Source organism: Heterodontus francisci, chromosome 37 (genome assembly GCF_036365525.1).
Source record: "Heterodontus francisci isolate sHetFra1 chromosome 37, sHetFra1.hap1, whole genome shotgun sequence".
In the NCBI taxonomy this organism is placed as follows: domain Eukaryota; kingdom Metazoa; phylum Chordata; class Chondrichthyes; order Heterodontiformes; family Heterodontidae; genus Heterodontus; species Heterodontus francisci.
Window position 1 is genome coordinate 40649917 of NC_090407.1, and position 20565 is coordinate 40670481.

The following is a 20565-nucleotide window of genomic DNA, read 5'->3' on the forward strand; positions in this document are numbered from 1 at the left end:
AACCAAGCATTTCTTCAAGTTTGAAACATGGAAATCAGGGAACATGATTCGGCATTAAATTTTGATCCTTGCTATGTCAAAAAGACAGTCTGTATTTGGGATGTCCCACTGAATTTAAATAGGTGTTGGGTTATTGTGAGCTTTAGTACTCTAACAAAACCACCTGAGCCTTCTTTTGTTTCCAAATGTTAAAAATTACAACTCAAGTCTGCATTTTCAGAGCCCCTGGCTCCCTGTTTAGGATCTGAGACTCTGGAAGAATGAAACCCATTGTCCATCAGGTTTTAAAACTTTGCACCCTACTTTCAAAAGGGTCTTTGATCTGTGTTCCTTGTTCTCATGGTAACCAAGACCCCTGGCTTGTCTCCGGGCAGATTTTGTAAGAGGTCACGTTTCTTTAAAAAGATCGCAGTTTTTAAAACACAACCATTCTACAAAGTCCAGCATTCATAACATATTGATACTAGACTCACAGCAGTAAATATGGAGTAATAAAAGCAGCAACAACCTGTTAGCAGTAGAATTGATGTAGCCTTGGTATTTCCCTTCACTGTTCAAAACTGTACATGTCAGTCTTTACATTGCGGGCACTTGTGCAGCAAGCACAGAACACGTTTGAATTATTGCAATAGCTACATGAAAGACTTTTAAAATCTTTATCTGCTCGTCTTGTGTTTCAGACAATGTGAAGATCAGCAGTGATGGCTCTGTGATGACAATCACTAGAGCTCGCCAACGTGACCAAGGCCAGTACAAATGTATGGCTCATAATCGGTTTGGATTAGTGTTCAGCATAATGACCCTGGTTGTACAAGGTACAAACTTATAAAGCAGCAATCTGTAGTAAGGCTCATCTCTGTAAACACCATTTACCCAGCTATCTCTGCATTCTGTCACCAGCTCTTGGCATTGAATATTGCCCAGTTCTCAACGTTCCTCTCTCCTGGTGAGATGATGTATGTTTTGTGGATTTTCTCCTAAGGTTTCTGTCCTGGGTAGATTGTTCATATTGCAACCACTTGCTCTTTTCACTTCTTTTATGTCTTCTAGAAGAATATTTGGCATTTCATTGATAATTCTTTGCGCCACATGACCAAAGTATTGTAGCTTTATCCTCACCTCTCTCCATGAATTCTCTTTCCACACACAACTCTTCCAACTAAAATAAATCATTCTTACTTTCAGTTCAAAATGCTTCTGGCTTAAATTCATTCATTCATAACTAAAGGTATGTTTCAGCAAAGTCAAAACCAACCTAACATGTTTAGGAACATAGGAAATAGGAACAGGAGTAGGCCATTCGGCCCCTCGAGCCTGCTCCACCATTCAACTAGGTCATGGCTGATCTTCTACCTCAACACCATTTTCCTGCACCATCCCCATGTCCTTGATGCCTTTGATATCTGAAATCTATCGATCTTTGTCTTGAACATACTCAATGACTGAGCCTCCACTGCCCTCTGGGGTGGAGAATTCCAAAGATTCACCACCTTCTGAGTGAAGAAATACAAGCTCATCCCCATCCTAAATGGCCTCCCTCTTATTCTGAGACTGTCCCCTAGTTCTAGACACCCCCCCCCCCCCCCAAAGACAGGGGTAACATTGGTTTATTGGTCTTAATTCAGTGGCACTGCCCACATCGTAGTCTTGTGGCAGCCTTGGCTCAGTTGGTAGCACACTTGCCTCTGAGTCAACAAGCTGTGGGTTCAAACCCCAGCCCAGGACTTGGACACATAATCCAGGTTGACACTCCAATACAGTACTAAGGGAGTGTTGCAAAGAACAAAGAACAGTACAGCACAGGAACAGGCCATTCGGCCCTCCAAGCCTGCGCCGATCTTGATGCCTGCCTAAACTAAAACCTTCTGCACTTCCGGGGTCCGTATCCCTCTATTCCCATCCTATTCATGTATTTGTCAAGATGCCTCTTAAACGTCTCTATCGTACCTGCTTCCGCCACCTCCCTCGGCAACAAGTTCCAGGCGTTCACCACCCTCTGTGTAAAAAAAACTTGCCTCGCACATCCCCTCTAAACTTTGCCCCTCTCACCTTAAACCTATGTCCCCTAGTAACTGACTCTTCCACCCTGGGAAAAAGCTTCTGACTATCCACTCTGTCCATGCCACTTATAACTTTGTAAACCTCTATCATGTCGCCCCTCCACTTCCGTCGTTCCAGTGAAAACAATCCGAGTTTTTCCAACCTCTCCTCATAGCTAAGACCAGACCAGGCAACATCCTGGTAAACCTCTTCTGTACCCTCTCCAAAGCCTCCATGTCCTTCTGGTAGTGTGGCGACCAGAATTGCACGCAATATCCTAAGTGTGGCCTAACCTAACTGCGCTGTCAGAGATTCCATTCTTTGGATGATATGTCAAACCAAGACCCTGGCTGCCCCCTCAGGTGGACATGAAAGATGCCACTGCACATTACAAAGAAGGATAGTGGAGTTCTCCCAGGGTTCTAGCCAACATTTATCCATCACTCATTACCAATAAAACAGTTATCTCTTCGCTGTTTGTGGGACCTTGCTATGTATAACTTGACTGCCATGTTATCCTACTTTACAACAGTGACTGCACTTCAATAAGTAATTCATTGGATCTGAAGTGCTTTGGGATGTCCTGAGGGCGTGAAAGGCACGATATGAAAATTGGGCAATCTCTTATTGTCAGTTCAGCCATCTGACTTGTCACCCAAAGCTCGACATTAGTGGCTGTCTATTCAGAGCAGTGAGGCATTTATTTTGCCCATAAGGATGGCAATGGACATTCATCCAGTTGTGCTTTAAAGTCATAGCCAGTTACATATCTTAACTTATTATTTCAACAAGTACTCGATAAATTGAATGCTGTTTCTGGATTCAATGGTCATTTGAGTGGGAATCTTGCATAGCCTTCTTGGATTGAATAAAGTAATCCATAACGTCAGTGTATATCGTTCACTCTATGTTTGTGTTTCATCAGCGGATGTCTTTGTTTTCTTCTTTGCTACTAGGACCTCCCACTGTCTCCGTCTCCCCCAGAGGTCCGGTCAGGCTGGGTGTGGGCAATTCCGTTACCCTGGAATGTATTGGTATGGGCGAGCCTCAGCCTACAATCAGTTGGCGTAGGATTAACAGCAGGCAAAGGAACAACTTGGGGAAACAGCTGCTGAGGGAAGGCAATCCCATCCTGACGGTGAGTGACACTCATTGTCTCCTGTACCAACGTTGTGAGAAATTTAAACCAGAGAGCTGATTGGCCGTAGAACATCTTGGTTGTGATAGTCAAAATGTCCAATGTGGTGATGGCTCCCTTAGGTTATATGCCAGCTGATGTCATTTATTATTGATTTTATTCATTCCCGGCATGTGAGTATTGCTGGCAGGACTGGCATTGCCCATCCCTAGGGGCCCGAGATGGTGGAGGTGTGCCACCTTTGTGGACCACTGCAGTCCATGTTGTGAACGTACAATGCTAGTAGTTTACAAATTCCATGTGCAACTCCTTCCCTGAGGGTACAGCTTGAGATAATCTACAACTGAAAGCAACCTGAGAGCACTAATTTGATTACTGATATTGTGCCAGTATTTGGGACTCTGCATTACTTGGAGAAGTACATGTGAGAGCAATTTCTGTGTGTGATTAACGTACATGAACATCTGATTTGTATTAGCACAAGCTTGTTGATTTTACAATTCTCAATTTATAAATAAATGCTACCAGGTGTTTTAGCCTGGAAACAATTACATTCTGGATCATATATTTTATGCGTATGCTAATTAAGCATTGATGTGTAGCACAAGGCTGCATTTAATCCAGTGACGCCTCTTTCAGATCATTGTTAACCCCAGGGCATTACCTTTCAGTGAAAGGGTAACAATGCAACAATTTCAAATTACAAGGGGAAGTTCCAGGATTTTGATCCAATGACAATGCTATCAATGCACTCGTTGTGGTTTTGCATCATTTTCTCATTCAATGACAGTTTCTGTAAATGGATCACACCCCTTGCAGTCTGAAATTGTTGCTGTGTTATCCATTCACTGAAGGGTAGTGCCCTGGGTGAGCAATGATCTTAGAGAGGTGACACTGGATTAAACTCAGCCTTGTGCTACATGCCACTGCTTAATTAACATATGTTACGCCAGTGTGTTTTGTTGAATGTTAATTTCCTTTAATCCACTGACTGGAAATCTGAATTTATATTTTTAAAAGACATTTTTAAAGGACAAGCTGCCAGTAAAGTCATCCTTTCAGTTTAAGATGATCACCTAGTTTGCTACACTGTGTCCTACATTGCAAAGGACTGTGAGGAGGGAGAGGAAATGTCTGCTAAGTGCCCAGCAAGAACCAAGACACAGGAGGTTTAAAGGAACTTCCTGTTCTCTCAGCAAGAAGAAGAAATACTGCTAACTGCTGTGTTTGAATCAGTGACTGTCATGTGACTAGCCCCTCCCCATCTGTGGTTTTTAAGCTGGTGTTTCCTCTGCAGCAGAGGAGAAGCAACTAGACTCTGACATGTGCAGAACCTAAGTGGGGGTCCCTCTCTCTCTGTCTCTCTCTCCATTCCAGCTTGAAAGCTTTCAAATCCTGCTTGTTGATTGACCACCTTTGCATACTCCAGCTATAATCAGAAACCCTGTTGGAGGAAATCATCCACATTGCTATCTCTAAGAGACTCACTGAACCAGGCTCTTCAAACTAAAGCCTTAGGATCACTGAATTCAACGAGAAGTCAACCAAATCACCAAACTTCACAGATTGTATCCCTTTTTTATGGACTCTTAACTCAACCAATCTACCTTTCTCCACTCTGTAACCTATTTGTGTGTGTGTGTGTGTGTGAGAATAAAAGTTGGCGCGTTGTTTATTATTTTATTAGGTCGGTTTAGGTACAATAAAGTTAACTTCTTTCTTTGTTAACTCAAGAAAACCTATCCGATTGGTTCTTGTTATGATCATAGCAAGTAAGTAATCAAACCCCTCCTGAATTAGCCAGTACATCCACTTTAAGAAAGAATTAAACCTGTTGTGGTCCAGAGGGAAGCCCTTCAACCCCTCCTCACTTGACCGTAATAATACGCATAAAATTTATGATCCAGAATTTAATTGTTTCCAGGCCAAAACACCTGGTAACATTTATTTCTAAATTAGGGAGAATTATAAAATCAACAAGCTTGGGCTAATACAATGCAGGTGTTCATGTATGTTCATCACACACAGCAAATGCTCATACATGTACTTCTCCAGATAATGCCGAGCCCCAAATACTGGCACAAAATCGGTAAACGGATTAGTGCTCTCAGGCTGCTTTCAGTTATAGACAAACAGCTTGAGCTGTACCCTCAGGGAGGGAGTTACACATGGAATTTGTAAACCGTTTGCCGATATAACATTCTTCTGATCATCGAGTCATAGAGTTATACAGCACAGAAATAGGACCTTCGGACCATCGTGTCTGTGCTGGCCATCCAGCACCCAACTATTCTAATCCCATATTCCTGCACTTGGCCGTAGCCTTGTATGCTATGGCATTTCAAGTGCTCATCTAAATACTTCTTAAATGTTGTGAGGGTTCCTGCCTCCACCACCTCTGTAGGCAGTGTGTTCCAGATTCCAACCACCCTCTGGGTGAAAATATTTTTCCTCAAATCCCCTCTAAACCTTCTGCCCCTTACCCTAAATCTATGTCCCCTGGCTCTTTACCCCTCCGCTAAGGGAAAAAGTTTCTTCCTATCTAACCTATCAACGCCCCTCATAATCTTGTACACCTCAATCATGTCCCCAAGGAAAAGACTGTTTGAAATAGAAAAGCAAGCAACAGCAGAAGATCCCACCTTTTAACCAGTTTATTTTTGAATTATGAAGATTTATTTGAAATGGGAAAGTGGATGAACTTTAATTACATTAACATAGAATTTACAGCCCAGTAACAGGCCATTCGGCCCAAGTAGTCTGTTCTGGTGTTTATGTTGCACACAAATCTCCTCCCAGCTTAATCCTATTTGTGTATCCTTCTATTCCTTTCTTATCTACCTTCCCCTTAAAGGCATCTACAACACCTAAAGGTTCAGAACAGATCCAGGTTGCTTTCCCACACATTTTTCAACCATTTTTAAAAACAAAATCACACTCTAGTCTAGCATTACCCAGCTATATGATATATATAAGTGCAGTTTCCAGGCAGATGCGCAATTATTACATGCGGAACACAGGAAGTGATGTCACTTTAAAATCCCTATCGAATCTAATATTGATTATTTCAAAAATCTTACAATTGCATGCATTTTCTGTCCACAAAATCTTATTTCCTGTTTGCCATGTTTTTATCAGGTTTTTGTGTTGATTTTTTTTCTTGTTTTAACTGGCCACATCCACATTCAGAATGGAAACTACCTGTGCAAATTTAGTGCTGGATTTCGTGGAGCTCTCGGGGCTCCTGGTGCTGGGCCGAATAGGCAGTGGGAACCCTGCCTCAGCCATTCGGAACCCCGCTGGGGACCCCGCCTCCAAGAGCTGCCGGCCAATCAGAGGGCCAGAAGCTCAGTAGTATCGGCAGCACCACCGGGAGCAGTGGCCACTGCCAGTACTACAAGAGGCCTTGGAACCAGGCCCAGCACAGGAGACCCCGACCTTAGGTAAGCGAGGTCGTGTCACCAGGGCCAGTCCAGCAGGCCCCGGCGATGGGGGGAGGGAGGATGGGTGCCGGGGGTGGGGGGGGGGAGGTGGGGTGTTCAAAGAGATGAGTTGTTTTCCATCAAGGGAGCTCCATGGGCCACAGATTGCCCACAGTGCAGAAGGTTTTAGTTTAGACGGGCATCAAGATCGGCGCAGGCTTGGAGGGCCGAATGGCCTGTTCCTGTGCTGTACTGTTCTTTGTTCTTTAGAGTAGAGACCCCACCCCCAACCCCGGCAGCACCCCATGCAAGCCCGCTGGGAGGTCACCTCATTTTCCTAAGCGGCCTCCCCACATGATGGAGGCCTCTTCTCCCCCACCCTGCCAACCCTTCTGCTGCTGGCTAAATTCCAGTGGTAGCAGGATGAGGCCCTTAAATGGCTGATAATAGGCCTCTTTAGGGCCTCAATTGGCCTCTGGGAAGGCCATCATCTGCTGTACCCGCCCCCAACTTAATTGCAGTGCGATGGGAAGGCCGGGGCCCCATTAAATCCAGCCCTTATTGTGTTGTAATTACATGATCTGACCATTGGTGGCACTGCTGTACCTCAGTTTTGTGTTTTGCACAACATGAGAGGAATGTCTGTGCTCCAACTAGCTCCAATCCTCTGCTTTCCAATTTCGAAAAGTTTTACGGCCATATGATTTAGAAGCAGAAGTAGGCCATTCAGCCTGTGGAGCCTGCTCCGCCATTTAATAAGATCATGGCTGATCTGTTAGTGTCTCAAATTCCACACTCCCATCTACCCCCGATAATCTTAGATTCTTGTTAGGCAAGGGAATCAACTTACCTCCATCTTAAAAATATTCAATGACCCCTCCTCCTCCACTTTCTGAGGCAGTGAATTCCAAAGTCACACAACCCTCCGAGAGGAAAAAATTCTCCTCGTCTCTGTCCCAAAAGGACGACCCCTAATTTTCAAACAGTGCCCCCTAGTTCTGGACTCACCCACAAGAGGAAACATCCTCTCCACAGTCACCTTGTCAAGACCATTCAGGGTCTTATAAACTTCAATCAAGTCTCCCCTCACTCTTCTAAACTCCAGTGAAAACAAGCCCAGTCTGTCGAAACTTTCCTCATAAGACAACCCACTCATTTCAGGTACCAATCTAGTGAACCTCCTCTGAACCGCCTCCAACACATTCATATCCTTCTTTAAATAAGGAGACCAAAACTGCACACAGTATTCAAGATGTAGTCTCACCAATGACCTGTATAACTGAAGCATAACATCCTTACTTTTATTTTCAATTCCTCTGGTAATAAAGGATAGCATTCCATTAGCCTTCTTTATGACTTGCTGTACCTGCATACTAACTGATGCACTAGAACACCTAGATCCCTCTGCACCTCGGAATTCTGCAGTCATTCCCCGTTTAAGTAATACTCTGCTTTTTTATTCTTCCTGGCAAAATTAACAACTTCACATTTTCCCACATAATACCTCATCTGCCAGATTTTTGCTCACTCGCTCAACCTATCTATATTGGTCTGCAACCTCCTTATGTCCTCTTCACAACATACTTTGCTACCTATCTTTGTATCAACTGCAAATTTAGCAACCGTGCTATTGCTCCCCTCATCTAAATCACTGATATAGATTGTAAAAAGTTGAGGCCCCAGCACAGACCTCTGTGGGACTCCACTCATCACATCTTGCCAATCAGAAAAGGACCCATTTATGCATACTCTTTGTTTTCTGCCAGCCAGCCAGTCTTCTATCCATGCAAATATGTTACCCTCTACACCATGAGCTCCTACTTTGTGCAATAACCTTTTATGTGGCACCTTGTCAAATACCTTCTGGAAATCCAAGTGCAGTACGTCAACGGGCTCCCCTTTATCCACAGCACATGTTACTCCTTCAAAGAACTCCAATAAATTGGTTAAACATGATTTCCCTTTCACAAAACTATGCTGACTATTTCCGATTCCCTTGAGTTTTTCTAAGTGCCCAGCTATAGCCTTCTTAATGATCGATTCTAACACCTTCCCCATGACTGGTGTCATGCTAACTGGCCTATAGTTACCTGTTTTCTGCCTCCCCAACCCCCCCTCCCCCCCCACGTCTTGAGCAGAAGGGTCATATTTGCTACTTTCCAGTCTGATGGAACCTTTCCAGAATGTAGTAAATTTTGAAAAATTAACACCAACGCATCTACTACCTCATTAGCCACCTCTTTTAAGACCCTAGGACCCGGGGACTTGTCAGCCTGCACCTCCATCAGTTTGGTCAGTACCGCTTCCCTGGTGATTGTAATTTCACCAAGTTCCTCTCTTCCTTCTGATTTATAGCTATTACTGGAATGTTTTTTGTATCCCCTATAGTGAAGACAGAAGCAAAATATTTGTTCATTTCATCCGCCATTTCCTTATTATCTACTATTAACTCCCCATTCTCACTCTCTAGAGGACCAACACTCACTTTACTTACTCTTATCCTTTTTAAATACCAGTAGAAACTCTTGATATCTGTTTTTACATTTCTAGCTAGCTTCCTCTCGTACACTAATTTCTTTCTCCTGATTAACCTTTAGTCGTTCTCTGCCGTTCTTGATATTCTGACCAATCATCCAATCTGCCACTCTCTTTGCACAATTATATGCTTTTTCCTTAAGTTTGGTGCTTTCCTTAATGTCTTTAGTTAACCACGGATGTTGGGTCTTCCCCTTAGAATTTTTCTTTATAGTAGGAATATACTTATTGGATTTCTGAAATATTTCCTCAAATGTCTTCCACTGCTTCTCTATTGATCTATCTCCTGGCCTAGTAACCCAGTTCACTTCAGCTAGCTCAGCTTTCATGCCCACATAGTTGCCCTTAATTCAGTTTAAAATATTAGTCTTTGACCCACCCATCTCTCTTTCAAACTGAATGTAAAATTCAATCATATTGTGGTCACTGCTACCTAGAGGTGCCTTTACTCTGAGGTCATTAATTAATCTTTCCACGTTACATAATACCAAGTCTAATATTACCTGCTCTCTGGTTCCAGAACGTGCTGGTCTAAGAAACTATCTCGAAAGCATTCCATGAACTCCTCATCCAGGCTACTATTGCCAATCTGATTTTTCCAGTTTATATGTACATTAAAATCACCCATGATTGTTGCTGTCCCTTTATCACAAGCACCCAATATTTCTTCTTGTATACTTTGTCCTACATTGTGGTTACTGTTTGGGGGCCTGTAGACTGCTCCCACTAATGACTTCTTTCCCCTACTATTCCTCATCTCCACCCAAATCGATTCTACATCCTGATTTCCTCAAACAAGATCATCTCTAACTATTGCACCAGTGCCATCCTTGATTAACAGTGATACCCCTCCACCTTTACCTGGCTTCCTATTCTTCTTGAATGTTATATACCCTTCAATATTCAGGACCCAATCCTTGTCATCCTGCAGCCATGTCTCTGAAATGCTATTAGTGCACATTGGAGTAAATAAATATGATCTATCAGTTCCTCTGCTTTGTTATGAATGCTACATGCATTAAGATACAGTGCCTTTAGTTTTGTCTTTTTGTTACCTTTGTAACATCTTGTCTTGACTGTTGGTGTATTCTTAGATTTTTTTCTCTCTGTCCCTTCCTGCCATTCTCTGTCCTTCATTTCCCATATTACTATTCTGCTCTCCTGCCTTGACTGTACCTCTTGGTTTGTTACATCTCACCAAGCTTGATCCCGCACCCCCCACCGTGTTTAATTTAAAGCCCTCTCTACTTCCCTAGTTATATGTTTGTTGAGAAGACTAGTCCCAGCACGGTTCAGGTGCAGACAGTCCCAACGGTACAGGCCCCACTTTCCCCAGTATTGATGCCAGTGCCCCACGAACCGAAACCCACTACTGCCACGCAAGTCTTTGAGCCACGTATTAATTTCACTAATCTTACATGCCCTCTGCCAATGGGCACGTGGCTCAGGTATTAATCCAGAGATTATTACCCTGGAGATTGTGCCCTTCTAGTTGGTGCCTAACTCCTCATCCTGTCTAAGCAGAACCTCTTTCCTAGTCCTACCTATGTTGTTGGTACCTACATGGGCCACGACAACTGGATCTTCCCCCTCCCACTCCAAGTTCCTGTCCAGCCCTGAGCAGATGTCCCGAGCCCTGGCACCGGGCAGGCAACACAGCCTTCTGGACTCATGCTTTCGGCTACACAGAACAGTGTCAATCCCCCTCACTGTACTGTCCGCTACTACCACTACATTCCTTTTTGCTCTGCCCACTTGAATGGCTTCCTGTACCACAGTGCCATGGCCAGTCTGCTCATCCACTGTGCAGACCTCACTTTCATCCACACAGGTTGAGAGCACCTCAAGCCCTGTTTGACAATTGCAAAGTCTGAGGCTCCTGCAATACTGTCTGCTCAGTCCCTTTACCTGCCTCACTCAAGGTGACATCCTCCTGGCCCTCACTACTGACCAAAACAGATGACTCTGTTCTAAGAGGTGTGACCGTCTTCCGGAACCAAGTGTTCAGGTATTTCTCCCCCTCCCTTAGGTTGCGCAGTGTTTGCAGTTCAGCTTCCAGATCAATAATCCTGATCCGGAATTCCTCTAGCTGCTTACACTTTCTGCAGATGTGTTTGTCTTGGATCGCCTTGGCATCCAGGAGCTCCCACATACCACAGCTGCAACATAACACCTGTCCTGCCATTGTTACTTATGCAATTCATTAATTTACTTTAATTACTTTCTTAATTAATTTAGAATAATTCCTACATATCATAGAATTTACTGTGCTTATTAAATGCTAGTATTACCTACAACTAAAGTTATACTTTTTTTGATTACACAGCTATGTAAACCTTCCTACTGGGAACAGACCATACTAATGCTAATAAAACTTGCCAATTCGAATAAACATTACCAGTAATAGTAAACCTTATGAATACTGATAAACGCTCATAATACTTAATGCAGCTTACGTATTAAGTTGTCCGAACTTGAGCGAATACAATCTTGCTATTTAACTATTAATAATATAAAATCGAAGTATTATATGATGAATGTGAAACTTAAAATGTTTACTGAATTAGTCAGCACAACCTGGTCCAATTAAGCCCCACCTCTGCTTTACCTGAAGTCAGAACTCACTGGGAGCAATTCCATGGGAGATCCACAAACAAAGATTCATTTTCTGTTGTTTTACTTTTAATGATTTGTGGCATTGTTCCAAACAGAAATAAAGAGAGTTTGGCAAGCACTTTCCCAAAAGGACTGTGCTTCTTTAATGTATGCCAATATAACCTTGGATCAGTTATTGAATTTTCTATTTCAGATTTCTTCCGCTCGCCTGCAGGATTCTGGGACCTACTCCTGTACGTCCTCTAATCTGTTTGGCACTGCAGAGGCTCGGGTAGAGGTGATAGTCGAGCTTTCAGCCTCCACACCTCAGGTTCCTCAGGTTACTTCGGAAGAACCAGCATTAACCATTACAGCAGGGCAGATTGCTACACTGCGCTGCACAGCTACTGGTATGTCAGTGATGTCATGATGCTGCAGTGATCTTATGGCTTTTCAAATATAATCGATAAGGTTTTATCCTTTCTTTTCTATCTGGTTTATGGAGGCCTTCTGGGCTTGTACTGGCAACGTACCCTGTAAAGAATGAGTTTGGAATGTCACTAAGCTCCCTCTCCATGAAATGAATGTTGCATACAGTGGCCTGGAAAAGGGTGGCCTGAATGAAGGAAGCATTATAGACAGCTCAATGAAAGTGTTCAAAATTCTTTGCAAGAATGCGTTGGTATAGCAATGTAGGAGATACAAGGAAGTCAGTATTAAGTGCTGCCACTGTAAGGATGAATGTTTTAACTTCACTGTTTATACACGCCGTGCTTCACTGCGCTGTTTCTGTGGTTAATATTACTGCATAAAGTTAGGAATGTTTAGGAACAGGAAAAGGATATTGGTGCCAAGAAGTTAATTTCTTCTTCATGGGTGAACCCGACTCACCTGTCTTAATCACACCTCTTTCAGTCCTCTTTAGAAGTACACCTATTGTCTTTTGAATCCATTAGACTTCCCTGATTTGTTATTCCATTATTCTGCTATTGGATAAGGATTTTCTGCCTAATTTCCCCTCGTGCTCCCAATTTCCTAATTTTATTGTGGCCCTGGGATTTGAACACTTTGCCTGGATAAGCTGGAAAATTCGTATTGTTGAAAATTTCAATTGGATCACCTCAGAGACGACTCCTGTAAACAGAAAACAAGCCTAAATTCCTTAACTTTTGCTCACGACTGAAATTCCCGATAACCTGGGATCACCTTTGATAGTTGGCTTTTTACCCGCTCAAGGGCAGTGATATCCTTTCTGTGAGCTGCCTATGTTTTTTTATTGCAACTAAGCACTTGTCTGATGGTTTCTTTGTTGAACATTTTTTACTGATTTGTTAAGAAGTCAATCAGTCCAGTATTTGTTACAGTAAAAATGGTCGTATAAGGTAATGGTTTGCAGAAGCAATAGGGCGGACTCCAGGCCTGAGAAGGTTGTATTTTTGCAATATGAGATATTGACCAGGCTTTTATTTGAAGTATAGTATACAGTTCACAGGATATTATTGCTCTCAAGGGGCACATGCAGGGGGACTAACCATCAGCTGTGCCCCAAACCTATCTGCACCCACTTGCAGGAATGCTGCAAAGAGATAAGGAAATGGTACTGCAGAGTGACACAGAGGGCAGCCCTCCTCGCAAGCATCTCATGCTCGATTGTAGGGCCATTCAACAGGAGGTCGGGGCTGGACTTGGCCCTTGTCAGTAGATATGAACAGGTTCCCTATATTTGCATTTTCTCTTGTTGCTCCTTAATCCTTTGCAAAGATTGTTAATGAGTTGAAATGATGTCAGAGACACTCGAGTTCTTGTCACCCTACTCTGACCCACTCTATAAATGTGACTTGCATGTCCTTTTCACCGGCCATTATTAATGGCCTCCTCATATCCATCAGAGACTCATCTTGGTGTTTTGAATAATTATGCAAATAAGCTTTCACTGGCACTTTACATTTCAGGTGGGATTTGCACGAGGTTTAAACCTTGTAAAACTGATTTAGACTTACGAATGTTGTAAGTATATCTGTAGAAGGAAATTGGGCCCATACTTTTTTTTTACTTGGTAAGGAGGTAAGTACCTGGCATTAAACAGCCTGTGGGAACAAAGAAGAATTAAAACTAAAATGTAATGAGTTTCAATGTGACCTCTTAGCTGAATTAAAGCTTCTCTTTTGTCTCTGTAGGTTACCCCACTCCAATTATTCAGTGGTCTAAACTGCGAGCCCCACTGCCATGGCAGCACAAGATTGTCAATGGATCTTTGGTTATTCCGCATGTAGGACTTCAGGATTCGGGCCAGTACATCTGCAATGCTTCCAATTCTGCTGGATTCAATGAGATGTTCATAATGCTGGATGTAGAAAGTAAGAGCAGACCTTTTTAAAGACCCTTTTGAATATCTAAAGTTCTAGTCTATGAATTGTTACTTTTTAGTAGGTGGGTTATATTGTAATATTTTCTGAATATACGCTTTGAGGTATTTTGAGACTCAGAACTTGAATTCTGCTCAGTGGAGATGGTTCTGCCAGCAGTACCTGGGTGATCAGGGACTGGAAAAGATTTGCAGTTGCACAGCACCTTTCATGACCTCAGGGCGTCCCCAAGTGCTTTGCAGCCAATAAAGTACTTTCGACGTGTAGTCACTGCTGTACTGCAGGAAATGCAGCAGCCAATCTGCGCACAGCAAGCTCCCACAAACAGCAGTGAGCAGATCATCTGTTTTTAGTGATGTTGATTAAGGGCTAACTATTGGCCAGGACATTTGGAGAACTTCCCTGCTGCTCTTCAAAATAACTCTGTAGGAACTTTTTATATCCACCTGAGAGGGCAAACAGGAGCCTCGCTCTAATGCCTCATCCGAAAGGTGACACCTGACAGTATAGCACTCGCTCAGTACTGCACTGGGGAATTGGTCTAGGTTTTTGTGCTGAGGTCTCTGGAGTGAAGCATGAACCCACAATCTTGTAGTTTTGAGTAAAGAGTGAACCACAGCTGACAGGAAGATTGAGGATTCCCCAACTTGTTAGTTACACTGACCAGGAGGAATTCCAAACGTGACTTCTCACCAATGTTGTGCAAAAGCTTCATTGTGTGGTGAAAAAGCAACAGAACTGGAGACAATAAGATTGTTTTAATTTCCTCCATATTGATCACACCCAGTGTTATGTTCACTCGTTAATTCTGCTGGGACATTTTGTACTGTGAACTGCTGATTGGTTTAGGGCCTTTGGTAGTGCTGATAAGTTGTTCCACTAGGCCTAACAGAAGAGTAACATATGTTAGAATGTTGATTCCAAAAAACACCTTCAAAGAGAACCTAGGTCACTGACTGAGGAGGAGAAGGAGACATGACTAGTGCAGGGTGATACTAACCTTAAGTCTGGGCAGCATCACATTCTCCTTACTCCCCCAACATTCCTGCATTCTCCTTCAGTTAGCATCTGTTCCTTTGCATTATGTGCAATCTTGACTTGCAAGCAAGGAGATGGTTTTGAGATGTTACAAGTTTAAGGAGCACAAGCAGGAATAAATATCTGCCCAACCCGAAGTCTATTCTTTGTGCTAGTTATTGAACATCTACTATGAAGCTAGGGTGTGTTGGAAGAGTTGTTGTATGAATACCCATTTAAGTATCAGTGTAACAATGATCTCAGATGTAAGTTGTGGCCTATATGCCAGAAATACTGCTTTTTGGCCAAGCTTTGAAAGGGCCATAAGTGTGCAAGAAAACTTTGGAGTGGTGAGTAGAACAAGAGTATCAGATTCTGAGCACATACTTGGTGTGGTTCACACCCTACCCCAGGTCATGAACACAGAATCTAAGATGCCATTGCACTAAGGCTCTTGAAGGAACAACTTATATCGAGCCTTGAACATAATGAAACATCCCAAGGTGCTTCACAGGAGCATTATAAAACAAAATATGACACCGAGGCACGTAAGGAGACATTAGGTCAGGTGACCAAAAGTTTGGTCAAAGAGGTGAGTTTTAAGGAAAATGAGGTAGAGAGGCAGAGTTGTTGGGAGGTAATTGCAGAAGCTAGAGCCCAGGCAGATCAAGGCACAGCCACCATTGGTGCAGCGATTAAAATCGGGGATGCTCAAGAGGCCAGAATTAGAGGAGTGCCGGTATCTCGGAGGGTTGTGGGGCTGGAGGAGATTACAGAGATAGTGAGGGGTGAGGCCATGGAGAGATTTGAAAACAAGGATGAGAATTTTAAAATCAAGATGTTGCTTGACCAGGAGCCAATGTAGATCAGCGAGCACGGGGGTGATAGGTGAACAAGACTTGGTGCAAGTTAGGATGTAGGCAGCACAGTTTTTGATGAACTTAAGTTTATGAGGGTAGAATGTGGGAGATCACCCAGGAGTGCATTGGGATAGTAAAGTGTGGAGGTAACAAAGGCATGAATGAGGGTTTAAGCAGAGATGAAATGAGCCAGGGGCAAAGTCAAGCGATGTTATGGAGGTGGCAATAAGAGGTCTTAGTGGTGGGTGGTGCAGTGGTTAGCACCACAGCCTCACAGCTCCAGCAACCCGGGTTTGGTTCTGGGTACTGCCTGTGCAGAGTTTGCAAGTTCTCCCTGTGACCGCGTGGGTTTCCACCGGGTGCTCCGGTTTCCGCCCACAGCCAAAGACTTGCAGGTTGATAGGTAAATTGGCCATTGTAAATTGATCCTAGTGTAGGTAGGTGGTAGGAAAGTGGTGGGGATGCGGTAGGGAATATGGGATTAATGTAGGATTAGTATAAATGGGTGGTTGTTGGTCGGCACAGACTCGGTGGGCCGAAGGGCCTGTTTCAGTGCTGTATCACTCTATGACTCTATAAGGGAGTGCTGCCAGTGACACAATTTGGATGGGACATTAAGCTCTGGTCCCATTTGCCTATTCCAGTCATTCAGGTGGAGAGCCAGTATGGACTCTATGAGCCAGATGGCCGCCTTCTATGCTGTAAATGACTCTCTGACTTTAAGTGTTAAACATCCACGGCGCTATCCATAGGAGAGCAGAGAGCTCTCCGAGACCATTGTCCTCATTCTTCCCTCAACCAACATCATCAAAAACGACTAAATGATCATTCGTCTCATTTGCTGTTTGTTGCTGAGTGCAAATGAGATACTATTGTTGCTTACATATGAGCATGACTGCATTCCAAAAGGTAATTCATTGTTTTTTGTTGTCCTTGGCTCAGTGTTAATATTCTCACTGCTGAGTCAGAATGTTATGGCCTCTCCTTCGAGCGTTGAGCGCATAATCCAGGCTGACACGTACGTGCAATTCTGAGGAAGATACCTTCTTTTGGATGAAACGTTAAATCCCAAGGCCCTGTCGGCCCTCTTGAATGGACATGAAAGATTCCATGGAACTATCTGGAGAAGATGAGAACATTCTCAGGGTGTCTTGGCCAATATTTATCCCTCAATCAATGCCTCAAGCTAACTCTCTGGTTATTTGTTCCATTGCTGTTTGTGGGATCTTGCTGCATGCAAATTGGCTGCCATGCTTCCCATATTACTTTTGAAGTGTAGTCATCGTTGTATTTAATTGACTGTGAAGCACTTTGGGACATTCTAGAATCATAGAAGTTGCTATATAAATGCAATTTCTTTTATTCACTTAGCTACTGATTTACTACCCACACTATTAGTTTACCTAATGGGAGCTATTGGACCTTGCAATCCTTTAACCACTTACAGTAAAGTTATAGAGTCATTTACAGCATAGAAGGAGGCCATTTGGCCCATCGAGACCATGCCAGCTCTCCACGGAGCCATTCAGTCAGTCTCACACCCATCGCTTGATCCCCGTAGCCCTGCAAGTTTATTTCTTTCAACTGTCCATCCAATTTCCTTTTGAAATCATTGATTGTCTCCACTTCCACCACCCTCGTGCGCAGCGAATTCCAGGTCATTACCACTCGCTGTGTAAAGAAGTTCTTCCTCACATTACCCCTGCATCTCTTGCCCAAAACCTTCAATCTGTGTCCCCTAGTCCTTGTACCATTAGTTAAAGGGAGCAGTTTTTCCATATCTTATAATGGGTTTGTTCCCAATAAAGATATAACAGGCATCGATCGTGTCATATTTCACCAATCAAATAAGAGAAACACAAGAAAGTATTATGATGGCACTGAACAACAACAGCCCTGTCTTAAACTCCTGGTAACAAAGATGAGAAGAAAGAATTGTATTTATATAACACTTTATCAAATCTCTAAAAAAAAAAAAATCTCAAAACAGTTCACAGACAAGATGTTCCCTTGGAGGGACGTTGACTGTTGTTCTGTAGATAAATAAGACAAATATGATGCAATTAGCAATGAGATAAATAATCAATCAGTTTCTTGGTGTTGGTTGAGAGAAGGTGATTGGCCAGGATGTCATAACTCCCTGCTTTTCTTCAGATAGTGCTATGGGAATTTCAACATCCTTCTGAATTATTGAACTATGCCAAAGAGAAGGACACAACATTTAAGAAGTATTTAGATGAGCACTTGAAATGTCATAGCATACAAGGCTCTGGGCCAAGTGCTGGAAAATGGGATACATGCTTGATGGCCGGCACAGACACGATGGACTGAAGGGCCTGTTTCTGTGCTGTATAACTCTATGACTCTAAACAATGCAGCACTCCCTCTGTAGTGCACTGTGATGCCAGCCTAGATTATATGCTCAAGTCTTGAACCCACAATTTTCTCACTCGGGGTGAGAGTCCTACCAAATGCATCAATCTGAACTTTATTAATTGTATCATGAGGCTTTGAATTCTTGAGCTGAAGCACGCACTCAATTTGTGTATCAAGACCATGTAGAATAGCTGAGATGGTGGTACTTGTTACAGGAGGGCCTCAGTGATGGGTTGATACTGTTCAAAGAGATGTGGGTTTAGTAGAGCAGAAGACCTATGGACAACTCCAACTATGAGACTATCTTCCACAAGTGAACACATAACCACCCACAATCCTTCTGTACAGAGTTAATTTCTAACTATATAGTGTCAAGTTAGTATCAAATGTCACCTTTGCAGTAATGATGACTTACCTTGCTCCTCAGCTCCACCATATGCCACCTTTGACGTTGAGGCTGTCACCGTACGGGCGGGTGACATCATCCGATTACATTGTCTATCCCAAGGAACTCCACCAATAAAGTATGAATGGTCTAAGGTGAATGGAAGCTTGCCTAGCCGGGCAGTCACACGCAATGGGTTCCTGCAGATCAATCTAGCTGTGGTATCAGACTCGGGCATGTACCGATGCCTGGTGAAGAACAAAGTTGGTCAAAGTGATGCAATTGCAACAGTAAATGTGAGATGTGAGTAAAATGTCTTATTTTAGTTCATTTTCGTCTCATTCGTCTCTTTGTTCATTATAGTAAACTTCAGAAGGAAATTGGATAAATACTTGAAGGGAAAACATTTACAGGACTATGACTAATGAGTAGGGGGATTGGGAATAATTGGATAGTTCTTTCAAAGAGCTGGCACAAACACATTGAACCGAATCACCACCTGTTCTCTCTGATTCTATAGGCCAATGTTTGGAGTCTCTCACTCTATATCCCCAAATTAAAAATTAGGTTGATTTATTACTGAGTTGAGATTGTCAAAGGTCATCTGATCAAGGCCAACAGAAGTAGCTCTTGTGCTGACCTTGAATTTGAAGCAATAACCTTCTAATAGCCCCTTAACAAGGTTACAGGATATTCCGACAAGTACCTCAACATTTCAGCTGCTGTTAGCACACAATGGAAAGCATAGAAAATGAAGATGATGTTTATCTGTTGACTTGACTCCTGGATTTATTGGAGCTGAATTTCTGCTGTCTTAGTGTCCAATTTGGGTTGTTGATTGGGCGGTAGAGTCTGGGAACTTTGGCAAGAATGGGCTCTGTCACACCACCGCTGGTTCTGGTTGGACCTGGAACAAATGTAAGCGTCTCCCGTCTCAAGCAGGTGGGAGGTTTGTCCTGTGTATAAGGGGGTAAGGTAGCCTCCGGCCTGACCTGCAGGAAGCTGCAGCCCAAGCATAACTGAGGAAACTTTGGGTAGACCTACAGGTGGGAGAGCCTTTAAAAGCCTGACAATTTTGCAGGTGGGTGTTTCCCGGTCTTTTAAAGACCTTTCTTGTATTTTTGTTGTTGTTGTCCTCTGCTGGTACAGGGGCCTCTGTGCAGGCTGATTCTTTTATTTATCTTTTGCTCAAATGCTCTCTATTTATACCAGGGTTTGCCACTAGGGATCGTCCAAGCTGACACATACAGGGGAGCGAGGCCAGGCTACACAAGAGGGCTGTGCCCTGTTACTGGTAGCTCACAGACCCCACGATCTGCAGGGGGAGGTCATGCATCGCACTTGGGCGGCTGTTGTTTCGCTTGAGGCTCGTCTTCCCAAAGGAGATGGTCCCAGCAGATTCCCTGGTGGCATCCCAGTGAGATGTGGATGCCTGACTGCTTCTTCCGAAGTACCCCAATCATATTGTGCCCGTGTGAAAGAAGGACATGTCCACATGATCAGATGCCAATGGAGCCAGTTTTGCTGCACTTGCCCATAGTCATTTCACTGTTACTACACAAAGTCAAACTTGCTTCAGTCTTCACCAAGCAGCCAGCCTGTATTTTTATTCAGTTTAGGCTGAATGTATAAAGGAATAAATTTTGGGTTTTTTGGATTTATGTGATAAACCGTTGTCTCGGCAGTTGCTGAAGTCACTGTATAATCATCCTCTGAATATCCTCCTGGCCTCTTTCTCACACTTATGATAACATCCTGTGGCTGCAGTCTTCCAACACAAGCCACATTTGTATAACATCCTTCTAAATTTCACTGTTTTCACTGTTGTGCT

The 20565-nt window shown here is 43.3% G+C and overlaps 1 protein-coding gene across 6 annotated transcripts in view; it reads left to right on the forward strand.

Annotated features, from left to right (window-relative positions):
- The window catches only part of hspg2 (heparan sulfate proteoglycan 2), a 528081-nt gene that overhangs the window by 424792 nt on the left and 82724 nt on the right, over positions 1–20565 (forward strand). For all 6 annotated transcript variants that reach the window (XM_068017554.1, XM_068017556.1, XM_068017557.1 and 3 more), the window contains 5 exons: positions 681–815; positions 2997–3178; positions 11945–12140; positions 13908–14087; positions 18777–19037. In XM_068017554.1, the coding sequence (XP_067873655.1) occupies positions 681–815; positions 2997–3178; positions 11945–12140; positions 13908–14087; positions 18777–19037 (954 nt within the window). The remainder of the gene's footprint in view (positions 1–680; positions 816–2996; positions 3179–11944; positions 12141–13907; positions 14088–18776; positions 19038–20565) is intronic.